General features: G+C 42.2%; 1 protein-coding gene across 2 annotated transcripts in view; it reads right to left on the minus strand.

Annotated features, from left to right (window-relative positions):
* The window catches only part of ACVR2A (activin A receptor type 2A), a 52,786-nt gene that overhangs the window by 6,259 nt on the left and 24,863 nt on the right, over positions 1 to 21,664 (minus strand). Inside the window, exons 2-7 of one of the 2 annotated variants that reach the window (XM_048954076.1) lie at positions 16,610 to 16,817; positions 14,270 to 14,379; positions 12,826 to 12,980; positions 5,447 to 5,470; positions 1,530 to 1,673; positions 340 to 483 (exon numbers count right to left, since the gene is read on the minus strand). In XM_048954076.1, coding sequence (XP_048810033.1) covers positions 340 to 483; positions 1,530 to 1,673; positions 5,447 to 5,470; positions 12,826 to 12,980; positions 14,270 to 14,379; positions 16,610 to 16,817 — 785 coding nt within the window. The remainder of the gene's footprint in view (positions 1 to 339; positions 484 to 1,529; positions 1,674 to 5,446; positions 5,471 to 12,825; positions 12,981 to 14,269; positions 14,380 to 16,609; positions 16,818 to 21,664) is intronic. The other variant, XM_048954077.1, reaches the window with a different exon arrangement.

The following is a 21,664-nucleotide window of genomic DNA, read 5'->3' on the forward strand; positions in this document are numbered from 1 at the left end:
TAGTTTTAATCTTCTCAGCAATTAAAGAAGAGGCATGAATGGGACAAAAATGCCAGAGCTGAAAACATTACAACACAATCCCCACGAGATGGAGTTCTACTTAATTCAGGCAAATTTAGATGAGGGCCATGCAAAACTAAACATGCTGTGAGAAGCACAAAGGCAGAACAGTTTTTCCTATGTTTTGTAAACCAGCTTCTTTATTAAGCACAGACTGACGACAACTGTATCAGCTAGCTGAGAAGAAACTGAAATCAATCCATATCCAGCAGAAGTTAACGGTAAGTGAAAGCTATTTACATTTTGTTCAACCACCTGAAGGTCGTATTTGCAACAAACCTTTTCGTGAAATGCTGTAATTAACCAGAGATCCACATCAATGCTGGTGCCTCGTTTCTCTGCACCGATGAACTGTAAGATATTGTCGTGCTTCATTCCAGGTAGGCTGTAAATTTCATATTCGTTCTGCCACGACTGTTTGTCCTTTAAACAAGCAAAACCAACACCAAACACCAAGTTAATACCACAGTCAGAGGCCCTCTGTCAGACATTTCCTCCTGTAGTTCCCCATGCACTGCTAAGTGGTCTGTCATTATGATGAAAACCTGTTGGTTTTGTTTTATTTGTAATCAAATCAGGGTTTATTACCTATTGGAAAGAGTGGTAAAAGCACTGTGTACACTGTCAGCATTATGAGATTAATTACTTTAAAATGACAGATGTTTAGGTACAGTATTCAGTATTAAATATTTAGAAATGCTACTGGTTCTACAAACTACTCAACATTTACAAAAACAGAAAAATGGTCTTTCTTCACATATATTACATGTTCAGCACAGTGGGAAATTGTCTGCAAAATTAAGTATGTTGTATCATCTGGAAACAACACCAGCTATCAGATACAGGAATCATGGAAACACAGAAAGCTGTAGATCTGGATTAGAGTCTGCACTCTGCAAGTCTTCACAAAGCTCCAGGTAGCAGCAGTGGCTGTTTGTAAGTGAGGTACCATCTACCCTGGTGTCACTGTATGTGACAGTCCTGGACTCTTTGTAAATTTGCTCTTACTGTTGTGAGCACAACCTGTTTTAAACGTGGCTTTCAGAGGGTACTTGCTGGGAAGTCAACAGTATTTCATTTAATTGGAACAATTACCTTACAGGGTTGCATTGCAGAACATGTTTACTGGCTTACATTCACTCCAAGTACAACTTAATTAGATCTCAAGTGATGGAAAGATGTGAGAACAACAGCAAGCAGTATTTAAGTGTTCACGTTCAGGTATTTTTATTGTCTTTGCTTTAAGGCTGCACAGAATTCAGGTCTCGTTGATAAACACTTTCTGCACTTAATAAAACCCCACATGCTTTGGCTGAAGGTATTTCCCACGCCTGAGAACATCTCTGCAATAACTAGACTTACCGTATGGGATGAAAGTTCTCTAAAACAACAGGTTCTCACTGTGACTAGAAAACACAGCTTGAAGTACAGTAAGTTGGCAGTGCAGGACACAAAGAACTTCTGCCTACCTGGATAGGGAATATTTTGACTGCAACATATTCATTCAGCAGCTGAGCTTTCCACACACACCCAAATCGTCCCCTGGCTTTGATCTCTAGCAACTGCAGTGGCTTCAAACCCATCAATGGTGAAGGCGGTGGTGGTCCAGGATCCTGAAATTAGGTAAACACCATTAATTAACGCTGCTATTACAATATGTGTGATCTAGAAAGGAAAGCCTTGTAAACTGAGACTTGGCAGCATATACCCAACCCTCCTGCAACAAATTCCCCCAAACAAATCAGAAACAAAACAGCAACTCTTCTCCACAGGAAGGAAAAAAAAACCAAAAACAGACTGTGAGACATGCTCAGAACTATGTGCAAGCAACAGCATGACAACAGTTACAGTACACATCTGTCTAACCAGGTATGAAAGCACAGCAAAAATTAAGGGATAAGGATAATTAAGTTACACTTGGTACCTTTTTAAGCGATGGAACTCAACCAAACACCTTCGCTTTCCCTCACCCTGCCTTTACCACGCTCTCCTGAGCCCTGCTCCCACAGCCCCCCAGTGCTGGGGCACAAGGCTACAGAGCAGCACAACCCTCCCCCATCGGTGATGGTTTCCTTCAGAAGCACTGAAGCACGCACCCAGTGCAGGACACGACACCCAGCACCCCCAGCCCTTCATGCTGGGGTGAGGAAGCACAGAACCAACGTTCCAGCGCTCTCCAGAATGGGATTCCAGAGAACACCTTGTTCTTTGTATCTCAACGTTTGCACCCTACTGATGGACTGAAACAGTACAACGTACCTCCTACTTAAAGCATACACGTCACCTGAATGCAACAAGTACATTTTCAACTTCGCTGCCCCACTGGTGCTCCCTCCTGGGCTGTCCTTTCCTTTCGTCCCACCATTCAAGGCAGCTTGTACACAATTTGTTTTCGTCCCCACCACCAACCACATGCGATGCCCCTACCTCAAACAGCACTGCTCTACCCAGAGTTAGGGCCCTCCTGCCTGATATCTGCCTGCTGCAGAGTGACTCTGGAGGAGGGCTTGTCAGCACTGCCACCAAGAGCAGCAGCCCCATCCTACCATTCTTCCCTCCCTCCTCAGTGGTGTTGCCATTGGTGATGGCACACAGGCAGACAGACAGGGGATGAACAGTGTTTGTGGCAGCACGGCTCAGCAGAGGCCTTATGTTACAAATGAAAGCAAGAACCTACAAATGGAAGGCAGGTATTGCTTCTCAGTGACTCCTGCACTGCAGAATACCAAGTGTGCTTTTCAAACACCCACAATGTACAATTCCCTTCTGCTCCCCCCCCACCAACATCAAAATCCTCGTGCATGTTAAAGACATTTGCTGAACAACTGTGCTTTGAAGCACACTTCACTGCTGGGAGAATGGAGACGAGAGTTTCTCACCAATACATGTTCTGAGCAGTTTAAGCACAGTAATAAATAACCACACTCTCTTTCTTGCTAAGGAATAAATGCATCCTTTAAAAAAGGACTAGTTTCATCAATAGTTTCCTATCAATTCAAATAAATTAATCAGAAATTGGCACCTGTAGAAATATGATATTGAAATACAAACTGGAGAAGTTACAATACTGTCCTCTAAAAACTATGAAATGCTTTTGCCAACACGATAGATGCACAGATAAAGCTGTGATATCAACGTAGCTGGGTTCATTTTCTCTTGTGTTTATCTGGCTTGAAGTTCAAGAATTAAAACTTGCTTCTAACACAAGATAAAGTTCTTGTTCCTGGAGCTTCTGATACACAGTCATGCAAGTTTCCTCTCCTGTGCTGCCCTTCATTTGGTGCCAAAGCCCTGTATGAATATTTCAGGCAGCAGGGAGCTCACTGTCCTCAAACTGAAGCAGTGACAAAAATGGCAAAAGCAGACGTGCAAAGCTAGAAAAGAGATGCCCAGATTTACTCACAAAAGCCTATTTTGAGTACTACAAAGCTGTTATTTTTAAGGCAGTGTGGCACCCAGAGATTGAACACCACGCCATCACACAACCTGTGTGACCAGGTTTCAACCTCGGGACTCACCTGAACTGAGAGAACCATCTGTGGGAATAAACCCAAACCTCCCTGGCCCCAGTGGCTTTCCTTTCTGCACCCCTTGTCCAAAGCAACCTGATGTATTTTGAAGCACGCCGCGTGAATATTCTTCCTTGATCATGAAACAAATAGAGGACTTGTGCCCCTCAAAGATCTGATGAGCACATCTGAATTGCAGCACCCATCACAAGAGAAGGCAGCCACCCCACGTCAAAACCAGCCAGCAAAAAGCACTGCTCCCTGCTTTCACTTGAACCCAGTGCAATCCTTTCCACATTCCCAAGCTCTGCATTTCCTACCAAGTCTGAGCATTTCAAAAATGTTCTCCCTCTGCGTTATACAGCAACCTTCTATGGGATCAAAGCTTTCTGCTCCTTGTGAAGAACTATCACAACCCTACACACAGAGCAGAACAAATCCTGATTTAAAATGAAAAGCAGAGCTGCCTTAACAGAAGCAGTTTTCAGGTTTCCTGAAGTGAGTGGGGAATGGTTCTGAAGATCAGCCAGAAGCACAACGACTGGGAAACTACAAATCCATGCCAAACACAACGAACTGGATGGATTGTTTAAGGGCTGCCCCAACACCATCCATCAGCACGTCAGTGTGTCTCCAGTCATTCCCCTCACACAACAACTTAATCAGATGATTTCACATGTGTAACAGAGGGGGGAAAAAAAGGATCAATAACCCACATGTGGTCCTACAAAGACATTTCTCTCTTCTGACTCCAGAATAAACACAAGCTCTTAAACTTCAGAGCCCATGCACGTTCTCTGTGTTAACTTTAGCATTACTTCCCCTTGGTTACATTTACTCTACAGCTTATATTAGCATGTGGTCAACGAGTTCTCATTTCTCTCTTTCGAGTTCAGGTTTATTTTCAATCAGATATCACACGAAAACCCAAACAGAGTAAGAGTCAGAACTCAGGTTCTGTAATCTAGTCTGACTCTGTGACTTGCATCAAAATGTTATTAATGTAAACAAGGTAGTAGCTTGTAGTCATAACACTTATTTTTCCCTAACTGGAATGAAGCCATATGAAGCAAAACAGTGCAAAGAACAGAATGATGATCCTTCACAGGTGTGAGATATTCAGAATATTTAGATAGCAACCTTCTATTTCCTTCTAAAGGATGTTCACAAGGCATTTCAGCTGTGAACATGAGACCTATGTAGAAAACATACAGACAACAAAAACTGAGCATTCAGACCACAGCTCAGATCCTGTTTGGTTTTTCAACCGAACAGTAATGAGAATGGTTCTAAATAAACAGTTCTCGGTTACTTGTAGTTTTTTAAATGAAGAACCATTCATTAAATGCAAGTAAAAATCACTTCTGGCCAACAATGAAGTCAAAGTAGAGACTGAATGGTGACAGAGCACTTCTCTTCAGCTAACCTCTCTCCTCAAACCAAACCCCTCTGCTTCTCACACACGAGCCATGCCAGCTGGTCATAGCAGGCAGCCTCTGCTGCAGGACTGCAGTGGACACCCAGTGCTGGGCAGGCCGTGCTGCTGCCCTGCAGTGAGGCAGAGGCTGCTCGCACCTCCTGCCCTCCCAGCACAGCCCTGCACCTCTCACAGGGCCGCAGCAGGCTGGACGTGGCACTGGCTGCAGCGTTCCTGGTGCATTCCACACTGCTCCCTCAGATGTGCATCTCCATAGCCTGGGAAATCACAGCAGGCTTCAAGAAAGCCACGAGCAGCAGACTGAATCTCTGTTTTTCAACCCCGCATGCTTACAAATTTCTGGTCTAAAAATATGGAAAGAATGGAATTCGTACCAAAACAACTTCTTACAAGTCCACAGAAAGTTCCATAACCATGAACAAACATCAATGCATCTTACCTCAATCATTATATGAAAGGCGTGCTTGTTGAGGGGGAAAAAAACACAGGCAAAAGAAATTACTATTTACATCAAGAATGGGATGAGAAAACAGTTTATAAGAAAAGAGACAAAATAAATTGCTTGCAAATTAACAACAAAAATATTCATGGGGACAGCAACTTTCCTGTACTGGTAACAGAGCATTTAAAATGGAAAATAAAAACATCATTGATATGTCAGCAAAGAAAAAATGAGCAAAACCAAAGATTGTAATACAGACCATCAGCTGAATCGATCTCATAATTCAGAACAGAAGTGCCCATTATTGGTGCCTACACGAACGTTACCGCAGAACAGCACACAAACACATGCAGAACATACTTACAAACACAAGTTATGCAACTCAGCTCGTTATGCTCCCAACTGCACAGTAGAGGGCACCGTTGCATTTCGTTTTTAAGCTAAGAGCCTACGCTGTAATTAGCATCTAGCTGTGGAAAATGGAAACTTTGAGGTGTCCGAGTTACAACCAAAGCTTGCTGACCAATAGGTCTTCACACACTGGATCTGTATCAGTAAGTTTATTCAGTAAATCTGGCATGCTCAAAGTGGGACTGGGGCAAGTGAACCTGAAGATGCCACATCCCACACATATAAGGTACAATTATAATGTTTAAGACTGATTACAAACAAATCACGAGTTCACAGACCACTGGATGAAACCTGTTACAAAAACAGAAGTCCAAGAGCTCTATTAGTGAAACTTAAAGCACATTTCAATGAGATGAGCTTGTTCACGCTGCTTCAAAGCGGGGAAGCTCAGAGCTGCCTTCATTACTCCTCCTCAGCTTTTGCCTCAGTCATTTTCTGTGTCCTTTACAGTTTGATCACAGTGCAACAGCATGACACCCAAGGCTTGAAGCTGCCACGTAGCAGCAGTCATCCCCTCCTTCTCCCTTTGCCTTCACATTCTTCAGATTCTACTGAGCTGGGGCCAACAACAGCCTTCCCTCAGCTCAAGAAGTGTCTAGCACACAGTTAGCATTATCTAAATAATTAATAATAGAAGGGCAGAAGCACTTCTTGAAGTCTAGATTAGCTGGGGTCTGATTTATAACTTGCTGTCATGTGGGTGGCAGGAACAGCCCTCCTGGGTCAGCCAGCACAGCCACAGGTGGCTGAAGCCCCTGAGCCCAGCACAGACCCCACAGCCCTTGTACAGCCTGCAGACACATCAGGCACTTCATCAGAGGGAGGAAACGCCATAAAGAGAACTAAAAAAACCTCTTCAACCAATTTTCTTTCGCTGACTGGTGGCCCCAGTACGACAGCAGCCATTGGGTGCATGCAGCTCAGACACTGCAGCACAAACTGCACAGCCCACGAGCACTGATGTTCCTGCTCCAAGCTGCCCATGTTCCCCTGCCTGAAACAACAGCCAAGCAAAATAACAACACTGCTCCATCTCTGAATCTGATAGGGAACAGCTTCTGCCCAGGCTGATAGCCACATCTATTATATGCTCACATTTCTATTGAAGCAGCAGATGAATAAACAAGCAGTGCTTGTGTGAAATACAATGTTGTTACTCAACAAATTTCGTTCCTCGGGCTCCAAAAGGAAGTTGTTTAAGAGTAATTTTTCGTGTCTGCTCGCTGCTACAGTCCTCCAGTTCCAAAGAATTATGTAAGCTCTTCAGAGATAAGTAAAAAGGCACAGGAAAACAAACTTATTGCTCTTAGCACAGTGAGAAAATACACAGAAGGAATTCTGAAGCCCAATTCCAATGCCCACGTCGCTCTCTTAATGAGATCACCTCCCCCCCAGACCCCAACACATCACACAAAGGACAACTTTCAAAGAGATTTATGCACACCACAGACGTTCTAATATTAAGACCACTGCCATTCAGATGCAGACCACCAATTTTCATTAGATGTCCAAATATCAGCAGGTTAAGCACTATCTGGCTACTACCAAAATGCAAATATACTCATTTCAGCAATTAATACAACTCTTAGAAATAAAAGCTGGGAGCAATTGAGAGCCCCACAGAACAGCCACCATCCCCACAAATACATAACTTTAGACTGGGAGTAGGGAAATGGCTGTGATATCTGTAACCACCTGGAAAAAAAACACCCCATGCAGTTTGTCTGAACTCCAGACACGTCACAAAAATCTGATTTCAAAATAAATACACACCACCAATTCATTCCCTTGTTCCTAACTAGTGCCTTAACTATGGCATCTGCACCTTCACTTACAGTCCCTCAACCTCTTCAGAGAATGCAAAGTAAGAGGAATTGTTCTTGCATACCTGAGAGGTATCAGCCTAAAACACTCAGGAGAGCATATCTAAGGACACACAGCACTGGACTTCGTGATGGAAAGTGACTAAAAAGCTCCCAAAGGCAGGTAGCTGATGGCACACTTGCCAGAAATGGCTGCTTCAGCCCTCCTGCGGTTGCTTCAGAGCACAAAGGCCATCTCTGATCATCTCTGACAAGTGTCCCTAAGCCAGGTATCCCAGCACCACAACCAAAGGATGGCATCAGAGCTTCCTCTTGTGTCACTCCAGCTATTGATTGGAATTAATTCTGGAAGGAACTCTCATTAGACCCGAAGGTACAAATGCCTCATGACAGAATATGAAGTCATGTGGTTTGGTTCTTCCTTTTTTAATACTAACATTGCCACTCATTTCACGTTAATGATTCATCAATGACCGGCAAGTACTCGACCTTCACTCCTTCCTAGCAAACCAAAGGCTCCAACCCAGCCTGTACCCACGATTCAAAAGCAGTTCTTCCCACGTCCATCCCCCAGTTTTGTTTTGTTGAGCAATGCCTTCCATCTCACACAGCTGCATATTTTTCAAGTAGTCATAAACCTTCCTAAATCTGGAACGTGTTCTTGATAAAACATCTCTCCCTTTCTTATCCCTCATTTTTCAAGCGTTTTAATGGTTCTATTAAAATGGAACAACAGCAACAGAAGTGGCTGGAAGAGCCAAGTAGAAAAAAAAACTCAACACTTGATTTCATTTTATCATTCTTCAGCAGCCACCTGCAATTTTCTGAGCTTGGTAAAGGAACAGATTGTCCCAGAGATTCTAACAACACCAGGCAGATTATTTGGTGCGCTCAAACTGAAGGAATAAAAACAGTAAGTGAAAATCTCCTCCAATGCCAACCACAAAAATATTTACTCACTAGTACCTACACTCCCATGATTTTTTAAATAAATCATTTTCTTTCATTATTATTCATCCTTTGTTAAGTGGAACTGCTTTCAATTCTGACTTCTTACAGCTGAAACTGAAATAGCAAAATCATGATGTAGCTACATGGGCTTACTTGTACTTCAGCATCTTCAGGAAAAGCTGCACTGAAGGTGGTCTGATGGTGATAGGAGCAAGCCATCCAACACAGAGCACTTTCTGGGACTCAAAGCATCAAGACCAGAGGGATGACCAGAGCAGTATCTCTTTATATCTGATCCATGTGCTCCAATTAAGAGTAAATCTTGGTTTGTGCAGCACAGGACTTTGGAAACAAGGCGTACCTTCCATATACGAGATGGAGCACTGAGGTTCATCCATATGGAGGAAGTAGTAAAAAATGAATCATACAAGATTAATGTGCTCAGTATAGGTGAAAAGCTACACAAGGCAAGATGTACAAGGTAAAAAAGCACGACCAAGCCTCTGTGAGAAGAGAAAGAAATGGTAGTTCTTAGGAATCAAGCTTGCTTTTAAGGATGCATATGGAAGCAAGTGGCTTTTATGTCACTGTTTAACACAGTGGCAGAGCTTAAACAGGATCTGTTCATTATGAGTTTTTGAATTTCCAGTCACACCAAACAGGTCCAGATCAGGGCTTTCTTCTGCTCAGCACTCAAACACATGCAGCATCTTTGACCCGAGCAACTCCAAATGTTTCAGAAGAAAGCACAAAAATAGGCTAAGAAAAATGACACTATGTGAATCTACAAAGCTTTTCCCAGCCCTCACAACAGATGACTTTTATTTTAAAAACAACACAAAACAAAAAAAGCAACTCTGTGATCCAGTAAGATATTCATAACTTGGGCCCTTGAAGTACATGAGGTTAATTTTTCTTTGCGCAGCATGGATGCAAAACGTTGGGAGCCACAGCTCTGCGAACTGATAAAAAACAGAAGTGTTACTTGTGTCAGTTATGCTATAAAATAGGTTGTGGTCCCATCCATCGGATGACAGAGTGGTAACACTGCAGTCACAATTAGCACTGAGTGACAACCCTGGCCCATGCTCAAGAGATGTAAGAAGATAAATGAGCATAGCAGATCAACTCCCTGCCATCCACGTTCACGTTTCTACCAGGAGAATCAGCAGGATGCTGCGGGGAAACCTGAAGTGCACCTAAACTGAGTGAGAGCTTCAGTCCACAAAGGCCACTGTGCTTCATTGCAGCATGCTCCGTGCTCAGGAGTGAAAGTTGGCTGAGCATGAGTAACTCTGAACAAAAACACAGTTTCAAGTGTGTGGAACACTCAGCTGCCTTCCTGGTAAACTGATCAGGCATACGGGCTGTATGTTTGCTGCACGCTAAGTCCTAACGTAAATAGGATGAAAGAGCTCTGTCAAACTGTTTTACATAAACACGCATATATTTTGCAAACCTGCATTTGCTAATAACTCACTACAGAATTTAAGGGGTGATAGATTTTGACAAAATTTGACAGTCAGCTTTAGCCAGACTGCAGACAGCAATGCACACAGTGCAACTGATGGTGGGGAGCAGAGACGAGATGCCTGCAGGGCAGGGGGGCAGTGGGACAGCAGGAGTGATCCAGAGCAGGTGCAGCCATCCAACTGAGACACAAAGCCTACCACTGCCGTGTTAAAATCAGAATAACTACCTGGACATCCCAATGCAATCCACAGAGCTGTGGACTGAGGTCAGTGTGTGTCAGAACTGCCTGCCTGATGTGTTGTGATACACTTCTCTTTTCAAAAGAAAATGAAGTTGCTTGCATTTTCTTGGATGTCTGTCCTTTCTTTCATTTCCAAAATTCCTTCTAGCATATTTCTCCATCTTCTCTCTCTTCTTTTTTCTTTTAAATCTACCAAACAGTCCCTTTCCCTACAGCAGAATCACTGACTTTCTATTCACTTACTCTTTCTTTTCCTGATTCTTCCAACTTTTCTTATTCTCCAGTGTTTCCTCCTCTTGATTCTCTCATTTCTCATCCTCCCCCTTACTTTCTGTAGACAGAAAGGTTCCTGCCAGGGCACACTGCTGCTCAGCACTCCCACTGCCATGCAGAACCTTTTCTTTTGTATCTCACACAGAAACTGATGTTTTCTACTGAATATCTGATATGCATCTAATTAAGCCATCCCACCGATTGCTACAGTAAGACTCAGAAGAATGCATTTGCCTATAGACTCTACTCATGCCCTACTTATTAAATATACTAATTAAATTATTTAAATATTTGTTTTATGGTTATAAAGCTACTAATACTGTTCCCTCTCTTCCTGTTTCCCCTGCTTCCCATTGAAATCAGCTGTAACCAAATTTTAAGTGGGAAACACTGCTCTGCTGTCTATGGGAGAATATTTCTCTCTCTTATTTCCATAATTTCATTTAGATTTTCAGGCAGAAGTCACTTTTCCTGACTTTCCACATCAAACCTTCATGCCTATTCACCACAAGATAAGAAAATGTTATTACACCATAACTAGCTCATGCACCAACATATACTTATCCCAACAGATACAATCTAGGCATTAACAAACAGGTTATTACCCTATTTATTAAAAATTTATGACGTGTCCACTCCTGCACTGAGCATAAACCATGAAAAAAGAGCTACAATAAAAAGGAAGAAAATCAAAATTCAGGTATTTAACGTTTGCCTGCTTTGTTGACGCTGTCTGTAAGTCTAGAAGGGCAACTGATCATTCACACAACTGGGAAGTATGAAGTTAATCCTACAATGAAGACTGCTAAGATGACATAAAGAGCCAAACACAGAAAAATGGAAATGGATGCAACAGTTATGCTCACAGATCTACATGAAGTTGGTTTGTTGCAGGAAATGCACTCTTTTCCCTCTGAACTATGCTCTTACCCTTTGGCATGTAGTTATGTCCGCTGCCTCCTCCTAAGCTTTTCTTATCTGTTACTATGAAACTGAAACCAAAACAATTTGATTTCTCAACCACAGGTAATAGCACTTCATGGAGCACCCTGACGTCAAGCATCAACACAGAAAAAAACCTCACAATAGCTGGCAGTACAGGGTAAATGCATGCAACCCTTTTAAAACACAATCCTACCAAAAATGGCAAATGTTTTACCTTCAGATAACCATCAACTGAATTGTCACTGCATGAGAGCTGAGCTATTGTAGCTGAGCAGTCACTGCACTGGCTTAGGGAGCTTCAGTTCAAATCTGACTCCAAAATCTCAGGTGTGGGACCTCTCTTACTACAGTTCTGAGGATTTTGTTGTCTCAGCCTCATTCCTGAATGACCTTCTAATCTCAATTGAATCTCTGGACACAACTGAACAGAAGGAACCCTACTACATACTATCAGTTACATCCACAGGATCAGCTGGAGCCTGACAACAGCAGAAACTATGCACACACAGCTGTAGAAGTTGGTTTTGATGCCACGGAGCCAGTTCACATTTCAATTTTTAGGACAACCATCTCAAAATATTTCCCAGGTAGAAGAGAATGTGATAAAATTGAGACATAATAAGACAAGATGTAACATTTGCATGAAGAAATAAGAGGAAAAAGATGACAGGAAGAACAGAAGCCACAAGATGAGCTCAGCCCTTGGACTATATCTCAACTATATATATTCTTTACCTTCCTTTTAACTGATACCTGTAGTTCAGTAGTTCAGTTCCATGCTTTTTTTTCTTTAATAGCTATGCTTTTCCTGCTTCTATTTCCCATTTGCTGCAAATTGCCATTATGAATTAGCCTCTCTCCTTCATTTTTCTTGTAAGCTAAGCATCACAAAAGGCTCAGGAGCACGAGAGCACCTGCACACAACATGCACACGAGCAGTGGGATGTATGAAATTCCCTCACCTCTCAGCAACGTTAAGCTAGAACTTCCGTGCTGTTTAGTTCCACACAGCCCCAAAAGAGTTTCTTAAATAGATCCTCACTCATGCATCAAATATCAATTAAAATACACAAAGCTATTGAAGTAGAAGCTGAATTATTTGCTTTTGCTGATACCAAGCACTGACACCTTCAAATCAGCAATGCAGCAGGAGACCTCAGCCATGCAACAGATGCCCATTTCGTTCTCCTCTTTGCTTCAGACATGTTTGCTGTTTTCACTTTACCTTTCAAAAAAGAAAAATGAATGCAGCAACTTACCTGGGTTGGAACAAGGACTGGAGGATATGCTAGCTTGTGATGTCTGTACATCCAAAATGAAAAGAGCACAATCACTGCAATTCCCATTATAGGCACCAATGAATAAAGCAAGGTGTTGAATAGAGGTGGCTTCGGTGTGACCGGATTGGAAGTTGCTAAAGAGAATAAAAAACCAAAGAGTACATAACTCATAACTGCTGGAAAAATCTATCATCCTGACCTAAGCTTCATGCAATCAGTACAACAGGCTAACAACACTTGATCGAGTAGCATACTCTAATAATCAAACAGCTGTGTACTTGAAAGGCAGCATTTCAGAAGATGTGAAGATAACCCAGGTCTCTAGACTCACATGCCAGCGTGCCCAACTACTTTGTGCTTCTGTGCTTGCTCTATCTACATTGTGTAAGAGATGTTTTTATTGTAAAAGATTGCAAGAATGCATCACTACACGAAGGAAAAAAAAAGAATCAATACAGAGGCTTCATCTTCAGAATGTAAACAGTAAGGTATCATTAGTAAGTAGTGCTGGCCAGAAATAATCTGCCAACATATTGAGCCTCTGCTCATTTGCTGAAAGTAAAAATCCTCTAGCTGAAGACACTTATCTAAGCATCTCAGGGAGAACTCCAGAGGAACTTCTGGGGCAGAACAGAGCAAGGAAGAATGCCCATTACTGCATTAGCAATACCAACAACAAAACTGAAGGAGCATCTCTTGGGTCACCAAAGATCACTTCAATCTGACAGAAGCATTATTTAATATCACAACTTCCTCTGGCTATGGGTGCACAAGATATCTGCTGTTTTCAATTCACTTATTAACACTGATAGCCTTCTAACAAAGATTATGAGATTCTTGACCAGAAGAAGATACTCAAGAATAACCCATAGATCTTCTAGTTGTTGTTCTCTTAGAACAGTTTAAGGGTGGCTACCTGATGTGCTCTGATGTAACTTAGGAAGAAATCCTTCTGAAATTTGTAAAGGTTACTGTGTCAGTCAGTTTAAAGAAACACTGCAAACATCTTTTCATGAAGAAGAGCATTCCTAGGCTGGCATGTGCATACGTAGATGATACTGATTACAGCCTAATAAATGCTTACCTGTACAATTAAGGTAAGAACCAGTATATTAGAACAGCCAATTATTTCACATTATGTTTTCTTCTCACCTTTAGAAAAGAGCTGAGTGCATTTTATGAATTTGAATTTATATCTCTTTCTTTTAGTAGCTTTTAAAATTGAAGGAAAAAAACTGGTAACTTTCTAGGTTCGTTATATGAATGCACAGAGCTCTCTACCATTTGGGAATCAAAACCCTTCTGGCAGAAAAAACTGACTGTAACACTTTGGAAAGCCTCATCTCCTGAACACACACAATATCAGACATTTCTGAACTCTGCTTCATTCAGTTGCTTCATCAGTGTGTTAAGGCCAACTTACGCTGTGTGACCTCCATCTCTGGAAAATAGAAGAAGCGTTCATTGCACATGTTGCCTTCACAACAACAGAAGAACACTTCAGGGCTGTCTTTTTTCTCTATGCAATCATTCCTATAAAAGATAATAACAAAAAAACCTTATTAATCTTATGCTGTCTATTTTGCTGAAAAGAAAACGTTTGGTAATACTTAAAACTTCAAGGGAGCTTCAGTGAGTTACCCAGAATAGCTCACTACTCAAATGGCAGTGAAATGAGAGGAAGACTTATTATTTTATATTGCAATAACCAAATATCATTAATATCAAACCTGGAAGAGAATGTTTTGCCATTTCTAACACAAAATTCGAGGAGAGCTGGCAGAAGTACTGAAGATCAGTTCAAGATGCTTGTTTACATGTGCAAAACAAACGAGCAAATGGGGAGCACTTATCTCCACTGTTTGCAACCCTGTTCTGTGACACTGTGAGTTAAGAAGTAGAATTATTTTACTGCATTTTTAGAAAACACTGAGATTCTATGAGTTCTCCTTCACGCATGCATTGCATGTAGGAAAAAGGTTTATTTCAGGCAGAGGCTTAAAAGCAGGCCAGGATTTCTTTTAACTAACGAGCTCAAACTACTCAAGTATGGAGGCAAGAACAGGAGTAATGCAGAAGGCAACAACTTGACAGCAGACAGTGAGCATGAAGATCCTGCAGGAATAGCTGCAGACATTACATACTGCTAGACCTCTGCAAGAGTTCCAGGTTCATCTTCAAAAACCAGGTTATTCTACAGCTCTGGCTATTACAATTACACTGTGCTGAAATGTCCCTAACACATTCATTCTTTGATGTTCTTCATCTGCTGCTTCTTGGAGTTCATCACCCTGTAACTCTGTTTAGTAAACTGCCAGAGATAAGATTGTGCTTAATGGATATTTTAGACAATCACAGCAGCATGCATTCTTTTGACAAGCTACAGTTACTGAGGGCGTAGACAAGCTTTTACTTCAACTGTTCCCCTCCTGCACTTTATCCCTTCTTCCAGTTTCTTTTCTTAGCAGCAAGGAGGCCTTAGTGCTGAATTTTTTCAGACTGTTCAATGATACAAGTTGCAGCAGTGGGATGCTAATGGTACAGAACCTAATTCTACTTCCAATTTGAGAAATTCTATTTCCATCCTAAAAGTTCAAAATCTAGCAGAAATAAAATCAGTCCAAAATGTAAATATTTCCACTTCTTCTGCAAACACACAACTAAGAAGAGGTTAAAAAGAAATCAAAGTGCTTTCCCATCCTGGCTTACTGTTACTACATACTAGTAGCAATAAATAAGGTTTCTTCAGAAATTGTCCTCTGTCTTCCAGCACAGCAGGATTTCAACCATGCTGTGTAAGCAACCTTGCAGATGCTTTGCTTCTTCTCTGAGAAACAAAAAGTCAGGAGTACTGAGTACTAAGTTCAACTTAGCTTTAAGCTATCAGTTAAAGGAAGAAACATCCCAGCATGGGGAAACTTTATTTGGTAGAAAGCACTACAGTGATTCCTTCTACTCATTCAACAAACACAACAGGAAAGCTTTCTAGAATATTGCCAACAATAATTTCCAAATTCATTTTCATACAGATATTTCACGCTTTTATTATTTTTAATTATTTCCCTTTCCAAATAGCAACCGTTTTGGGTAAATAACAGTTTGTACAGTACTTCGAAGACCTACAGCACTATTTCCTAAAGGATGCAATACTATTTCTTAAAAGAGTCACGACCTTTATTCAGCCAGTAACGAACAAAGCACAAGTCCTGCTGTTAATGCTCACGGGTACTTGCTACACCATCTGTTACACTAAAATGAGTGGAATTTAAAGATACTCAGTGTCTCCCAGGACTGCTAGTGAGGTGAGCTTTTCAGCCAACAGGCAAAATGCTTTCAGATTTAAGGAAAGCACAGACACCAAGTATTGACCATCCTGCTCCAAAGACTTCGGAGAGGTGAACCATAAAATTCCCAATTCTGTTTTCAATAACTCTATTTGCACTGTTTGACAGTAAGTTGCTAGAAAAAAAAAGTCTATTGGCCTAAATATGTAAAAATTACAAGTTTTAGTACATAGTAACTGAATGAGAGAGAGCAGCACACGCTATTCTGTAAATAACATAAACTTACTCAGGTGAAGTTGGGTCCATACAGTTAAGTAAGGAAAAAATCCCACGTGTTTGGACAAAAGCACAAGTGCAATTATTTGCAGGCTACCATACAGATCTTTTGTCTCAGTTACCAATTGCAGAAGAGAGGTTGTAATAATTACAGACAAGCAATATAGCATAAACTTACAAATAAAGCTTACAAGAAAACTTACCTGTCATAACAGTTGATGTCATCCAGCCAGCAGCCTTGTTTCACGATTTCAATTGATCCAGAAATATTCTTCCATGTAGCAAAACAGTGCCGCCTTTTATCTTTATCTCCATAACAGGGTTCAATGCCACTGCGATTTGTTTTATCCTTCTCCCAATTAGCGTTGTAGTAGATGCACTCCTGTGTTTCTGATCTGCCAAGAATGGCACCTTCAAGGTAAGAAAAGCACACCACGGTTAGCAGCACTCTGAAGAACAAGCTGCACACCAACAGTCAAACCCAGGGCGTACCGACAGATCACACAATGCTTGCATCAGTGCAGCTTCTACCCTTTCCCCTTTGCCCTCTTTGTTTTTTAACCAAAGAAAGCACTGAAAGCTTGCACGCATTCCAAGTCAGTTTTGAAACCTAAACCATAGCCCTTCCGTTAACTCAAATGCCAGCTTGGACACCTTATCAAGATTTGAAGAAACAAAGGACAAGTTATGGCAGTATTTTACCCTGAACAGCAAGAGAACAGGAATCTTAAGATACTGAACATTAGAAGTTGAGTTGGTTTAGCCAAAGAATATTAGCAAGCAGAATTTGCCAAAAAGCTTGTTCCACCCTCTTATGTTGCTACACTTGCCCAAAAATCTGCTTGTAAGTTTCAGAAACCTAAACTCAACTGATCATTTCATGGTTTGGGTGCATCAAAACCACAATGCCAAAGCAGCATCTCTTCAGCCACTCCGATTTACAAAGCACACAATGGCAACTGTGTCCAACAGGTGTAAGGCAATGGCCCCTCGCCTCCAAGGGCACAGTGGATGCCCTGCTGCGGTCCCACCTAGAGAACCAGCTGCAAGATGACAGCCACTGGAGCTTTGCCACATCTCCACAGCCCAGTGCCCAACTTCCCTTGTGCCCAGGGCCAGCCACAAAGGCTGCATGCAGGCTCCAGGCATGAGAGCCAAGCGGTGCTCGGAGGCCAGGGCACTGAGCAGTCTGTACTGAACAAGCTGGTGCACTGTATCCGACTAGCTGCCTAGTTGTTACGTGGTTATTTCTTTCCTGCCATCCCGCTATTCTTTAAAACAAAATTTCCAGCAATGCTGATTTGTCTTTAAACTGCTACCATGAATGATCCATCAATGCCTACCAACAGCCAACACAAAAATCAACCTGCATTATCAGAATGAAGCACTGTGTTGGGAGCTAACTTGAGAGTTGTGATGTGATGGGAAGTATCGATCTGGATTCTGCAAATCTGGGCTGTTAGGACCATTCCTCAAACCCAGATAGCAGAGCTTACAGTTCTCAGTTTCAAGAACATTTCCAGTGGATACTGTGAGGAATGGTTTGCACGCATCCAAGAGCATGATGCACTTAGCAGAGGGAAAGAACACCTGGCTTTTCCTTCTGTTTTTGTCTTGCAAACACTGCCAAGAAGGTGTCATCAATCTTCATCCAAGCTTCATCATTTAATATATTAAAAAAGCATGGAAAAACAGAAGGATATAGAAGAAAACTAGGATTGGTCGGAAGTAGGACAACGCACGTTCAGTCTGCCTGCGCACCCAGCCAATGGATTGAAGACACAGTACTGAAGGTGAGATGTTAACAAGAAAATGTTTTCAGTAACAGTGCCAGTCAGTCCCCCACCTATTTCTTTGTATCACTCAGTACCTAACGTATCTTTATGATCTGGATACACTAATCATGCTGTACTCATAGCCATGCTCCTTTCCCCTGTACTAGCAGATCCCGTACAGCCATCAGCAGGGCAGCTCCAGCCCTGAGCTGTGGGACCAAACCCTTGGCTTCCAGGCACTCAGCAGCACCCCAAGGGGTGGGGGTGGATGGCACACTGCTGGAGGCACCCATCGAGCTAGCAGGAATGGAAATGTGAGCGAGCACAGCCTGCTGTACGGGCACCAAAAGACGCCATCTCCCAGGGCAGCAGCGACTGCTTCCTGCTGAGCTGCAGCAGCACCCTCAGAACACAGCAGTGGGCATCAGAGCAGGCTGACAATGTTGGCCACTCTGCATTGCCACGTCCAGAAACTTTTGACTTTGACGCATTCCCAAAATAGGCAGAGGATGCTGCTCATGCTTCTTGGGAAAGAGCCTGGATGTTCAACGGGAGAGACGCGCTAGCCAGCTGGTAACACTGTGAGATGCAGCATGTTAACTATTACATTCTTTGTGTTGCAATGGCCTGACCTTTACAACTCCCAGCTATGGCAAGAAACAGATGAGGCAACAGATTGAACAATTTGGTTCTGTCAGTGCAATAAAGCAGAAGTCCTGGATGTATCTCATACGTGCCATTCCTTTTCTCCTGTTGCCAAGCCTTGCTTTGAAGGACCACGGACAAGCTGAATTTGTGAAATTCTGAAACTACAATAAAATGAACTTTGCACAAATAGTTTTCTTACACACATCTTGTCTACACTCGGGTTTTCCTATTCGTCAATGCTGTGCATCAGCTCCATCTAACTGGGCTGTTGGCAAAGCTCTGCTTTAGGGGCCCTGGAGCTGACCGGAGCACCTAGCTGTGATAATGCCTTCTCTGGTGGCTGTGAGGCCATTTGGGATAGCTCTGGGCAGGCTGAAGTGACGTGCGGATGTACCAGGACAGTCCTGACGCAGCTTTCACAGTAGAGAAGCGGGACCAAGGTGAAAGCAAGGAGAGAGGAAACAGGGACATTGCACAAGGAAGCAGCCCTGAGCCTACTGCACAAAGAGAGCATCAGCCTGCAACCAGGCAGCCCCTTCCCAAAACTGGTGGGGGAATGCAGCAGCTGGAGCTCACAACAAACACACTTCTATTTGGGTTCCAATTTAGGCAGAAAATGCCTCTAATGAAACTCCTATTACCATTCTGAGTGCTGAACAATTGTTTTCTCCAGAAACTGTCAGGTCCTTGGGAAACCTATTACCGAATCTCAAAATGCAAAACGCTGCTGCTGAAAGGAGCCACGAGCAGAGCTCCAGGATAATCTTAAGAACTCATGCTCTTATGAACTGAAGGTCTGAAAGCTTGTGAGAAGAAAACATGTTAAAAAAAAAGGCAAGAATACACAGGTATATAACACAGTTTGGTTTCAGCATGTTAGCACAGATAACATTTAATCTATTCTGTGACACTGCAGGTTGCGTGCTGCTGTATCGCTAGGCATCTGTGTTCAAATGACAGCTGCAGTAGGAAAAAGAACCAACATATGCTAGTGAACTTCTGAACTGCTGTTAATACAGGATGCACTGTAATTGTCAGCAGAACAGAAAACAACTTTATCAGAGTTGTTAGGAGCAGTCTGGAAAACCTCACCTTTGTAGGGATTTAAAGGACTGGCTTCCATTTTTTTTTAAGCAGGACCACATGAGTTCCTGGAAAAAAAAAGTCTTGCCTGTTTGTAGATACAACTGTGCTCTTTTTCCATCCAGCATTTCTCTGAGATGCACTTACTTAGGCCCAAGATGCAAGAAAAGTGAAATATGGAAGAGGATCCCATCTGTCTTTCCCAGCTGTACAACCCACCCCAACAAGTCCATCACACTTCAGGGGTGCTTGATGCTACTACAAACACAAGGACAGAAATGGTAAGGGTTTACAGGCAGGAATGCTCGTAGGATAGGGAAGGACTTTCTTGGGGCTGTTCACTAGAAACTCTGCTATATGAAAAATGATAGGGTTAAGCTTGCTCTGGTACCATTCTACTTATTGCAGGAGGGTTATTTATGCTGTGTGATATTTGGGGTGCATCTGAACTCAGTGCGGGCAGGGAGATCCACAAATTCATAAGGAACAAATGTATCAGTACGTTGGATCAGCAGGAGCACCACATTACAATTCATTACAATATGTGAATCATAACACTGTTCTAGGCAAGTAAGAAGAAAGTCAGAAAATGTAGTATAGCTACAGACAGCACCTGAAAAGCTTCACTTACAGCACAGATACCTTTTTCAAGTCCTTATCCACATATATTATTCTAGTTGTTTCCACAGTAATCTCATATACACCCTCTAGACCCACAAATATATCTGGGAACAGACTCCAAAAATACACAACAAAGGGGCAACTTTGATGTTTCCACAACCAGGAAGCAAGTTTTTATCTTTCTATATTTTTTTCTGATAACACCCAAGGGAATGTTTCTCAAAGGAAAAATAAAGAGTTTATTTTTAATCTAATAAAGCAAACTGAGTTATAACACAAAGGATCTGCTCTATCCTCTTTATGCATGATAAGATCCCTCAAAACATATTTTGTTGAGCTTTGGACAAGTGTTAGTCCTATTATCGCTGTTCTCAATGCTTTCAGGTCAGACAAGGACTGTAATTCCTCTAAACTGTGCCAAAGTACATTCATTAAATCCATACATGGCAGCAATTAACCTAAGCAGTGCAAGAATCAGGCAAAAGATAAACAAGTCAGTAAAGCAACAAATCACCTGACCTGCTGCCTTACAGAGGAGATGTTGTATCTTCTCAGATTAGAATTTCTCCTCAACCTTCTCCTTTTTAGCACAGTCTACCAAATCAGCATTGCAGACAATCAGAAGGTTACTGGGGAAGAATGCAGAGATACCACTGAAGTGCTCCATCCAAAGAGCTTTCAAGAGCCTTACTAAAGGATCTGAGGGCTCAATTCTTTTCCTAGGACAAAACTTAGGAAAAAAATAATGATGTTGCAACTGAGGGTTTACAGATACTAGCACAGAAGACAATTCTTATTAAGTTAGCTGCCATAATCACTCTGGATTATTTTATACTTTATATTAAAGAAGTAGAAGTTTGCAAAAGATGTGTTAATAGTGAGTGTGAATGCAGGCTCCACTACAGCTTCTGGAGCGAGGCAGCTCAACACTTGGAGCTCAACACTCGTCAATGGAGAGCTTCTACAAGAGCAGCACAAAGTAGTGGTGCTTCTTACTTCAGGAACAAAGGGCTGGCACCACGCATGGTGCTCCATTTCTCTCCTCACTGGCACGGATGCAAAGGCTGCAGCTCTGGTGCTGGAGGTGCAGCTGGCCCACTCAGCAGCATTGCTCTGCCATGAAGCAGTCGG

The sequence above is a fragment of the Lagopus muta genome, chromosome 8, assembly GCF_023343835.1.
Source record: "Lagopus muta isolate bLagMut1 chromosome 8, bLagMut1 primary, whole genome shotgun sequence".
NCBI lineage: Eukaryota > Metazoa > Chordata > Aves > Galliformes > Phasianidae > Lagopus > Lagopus muta.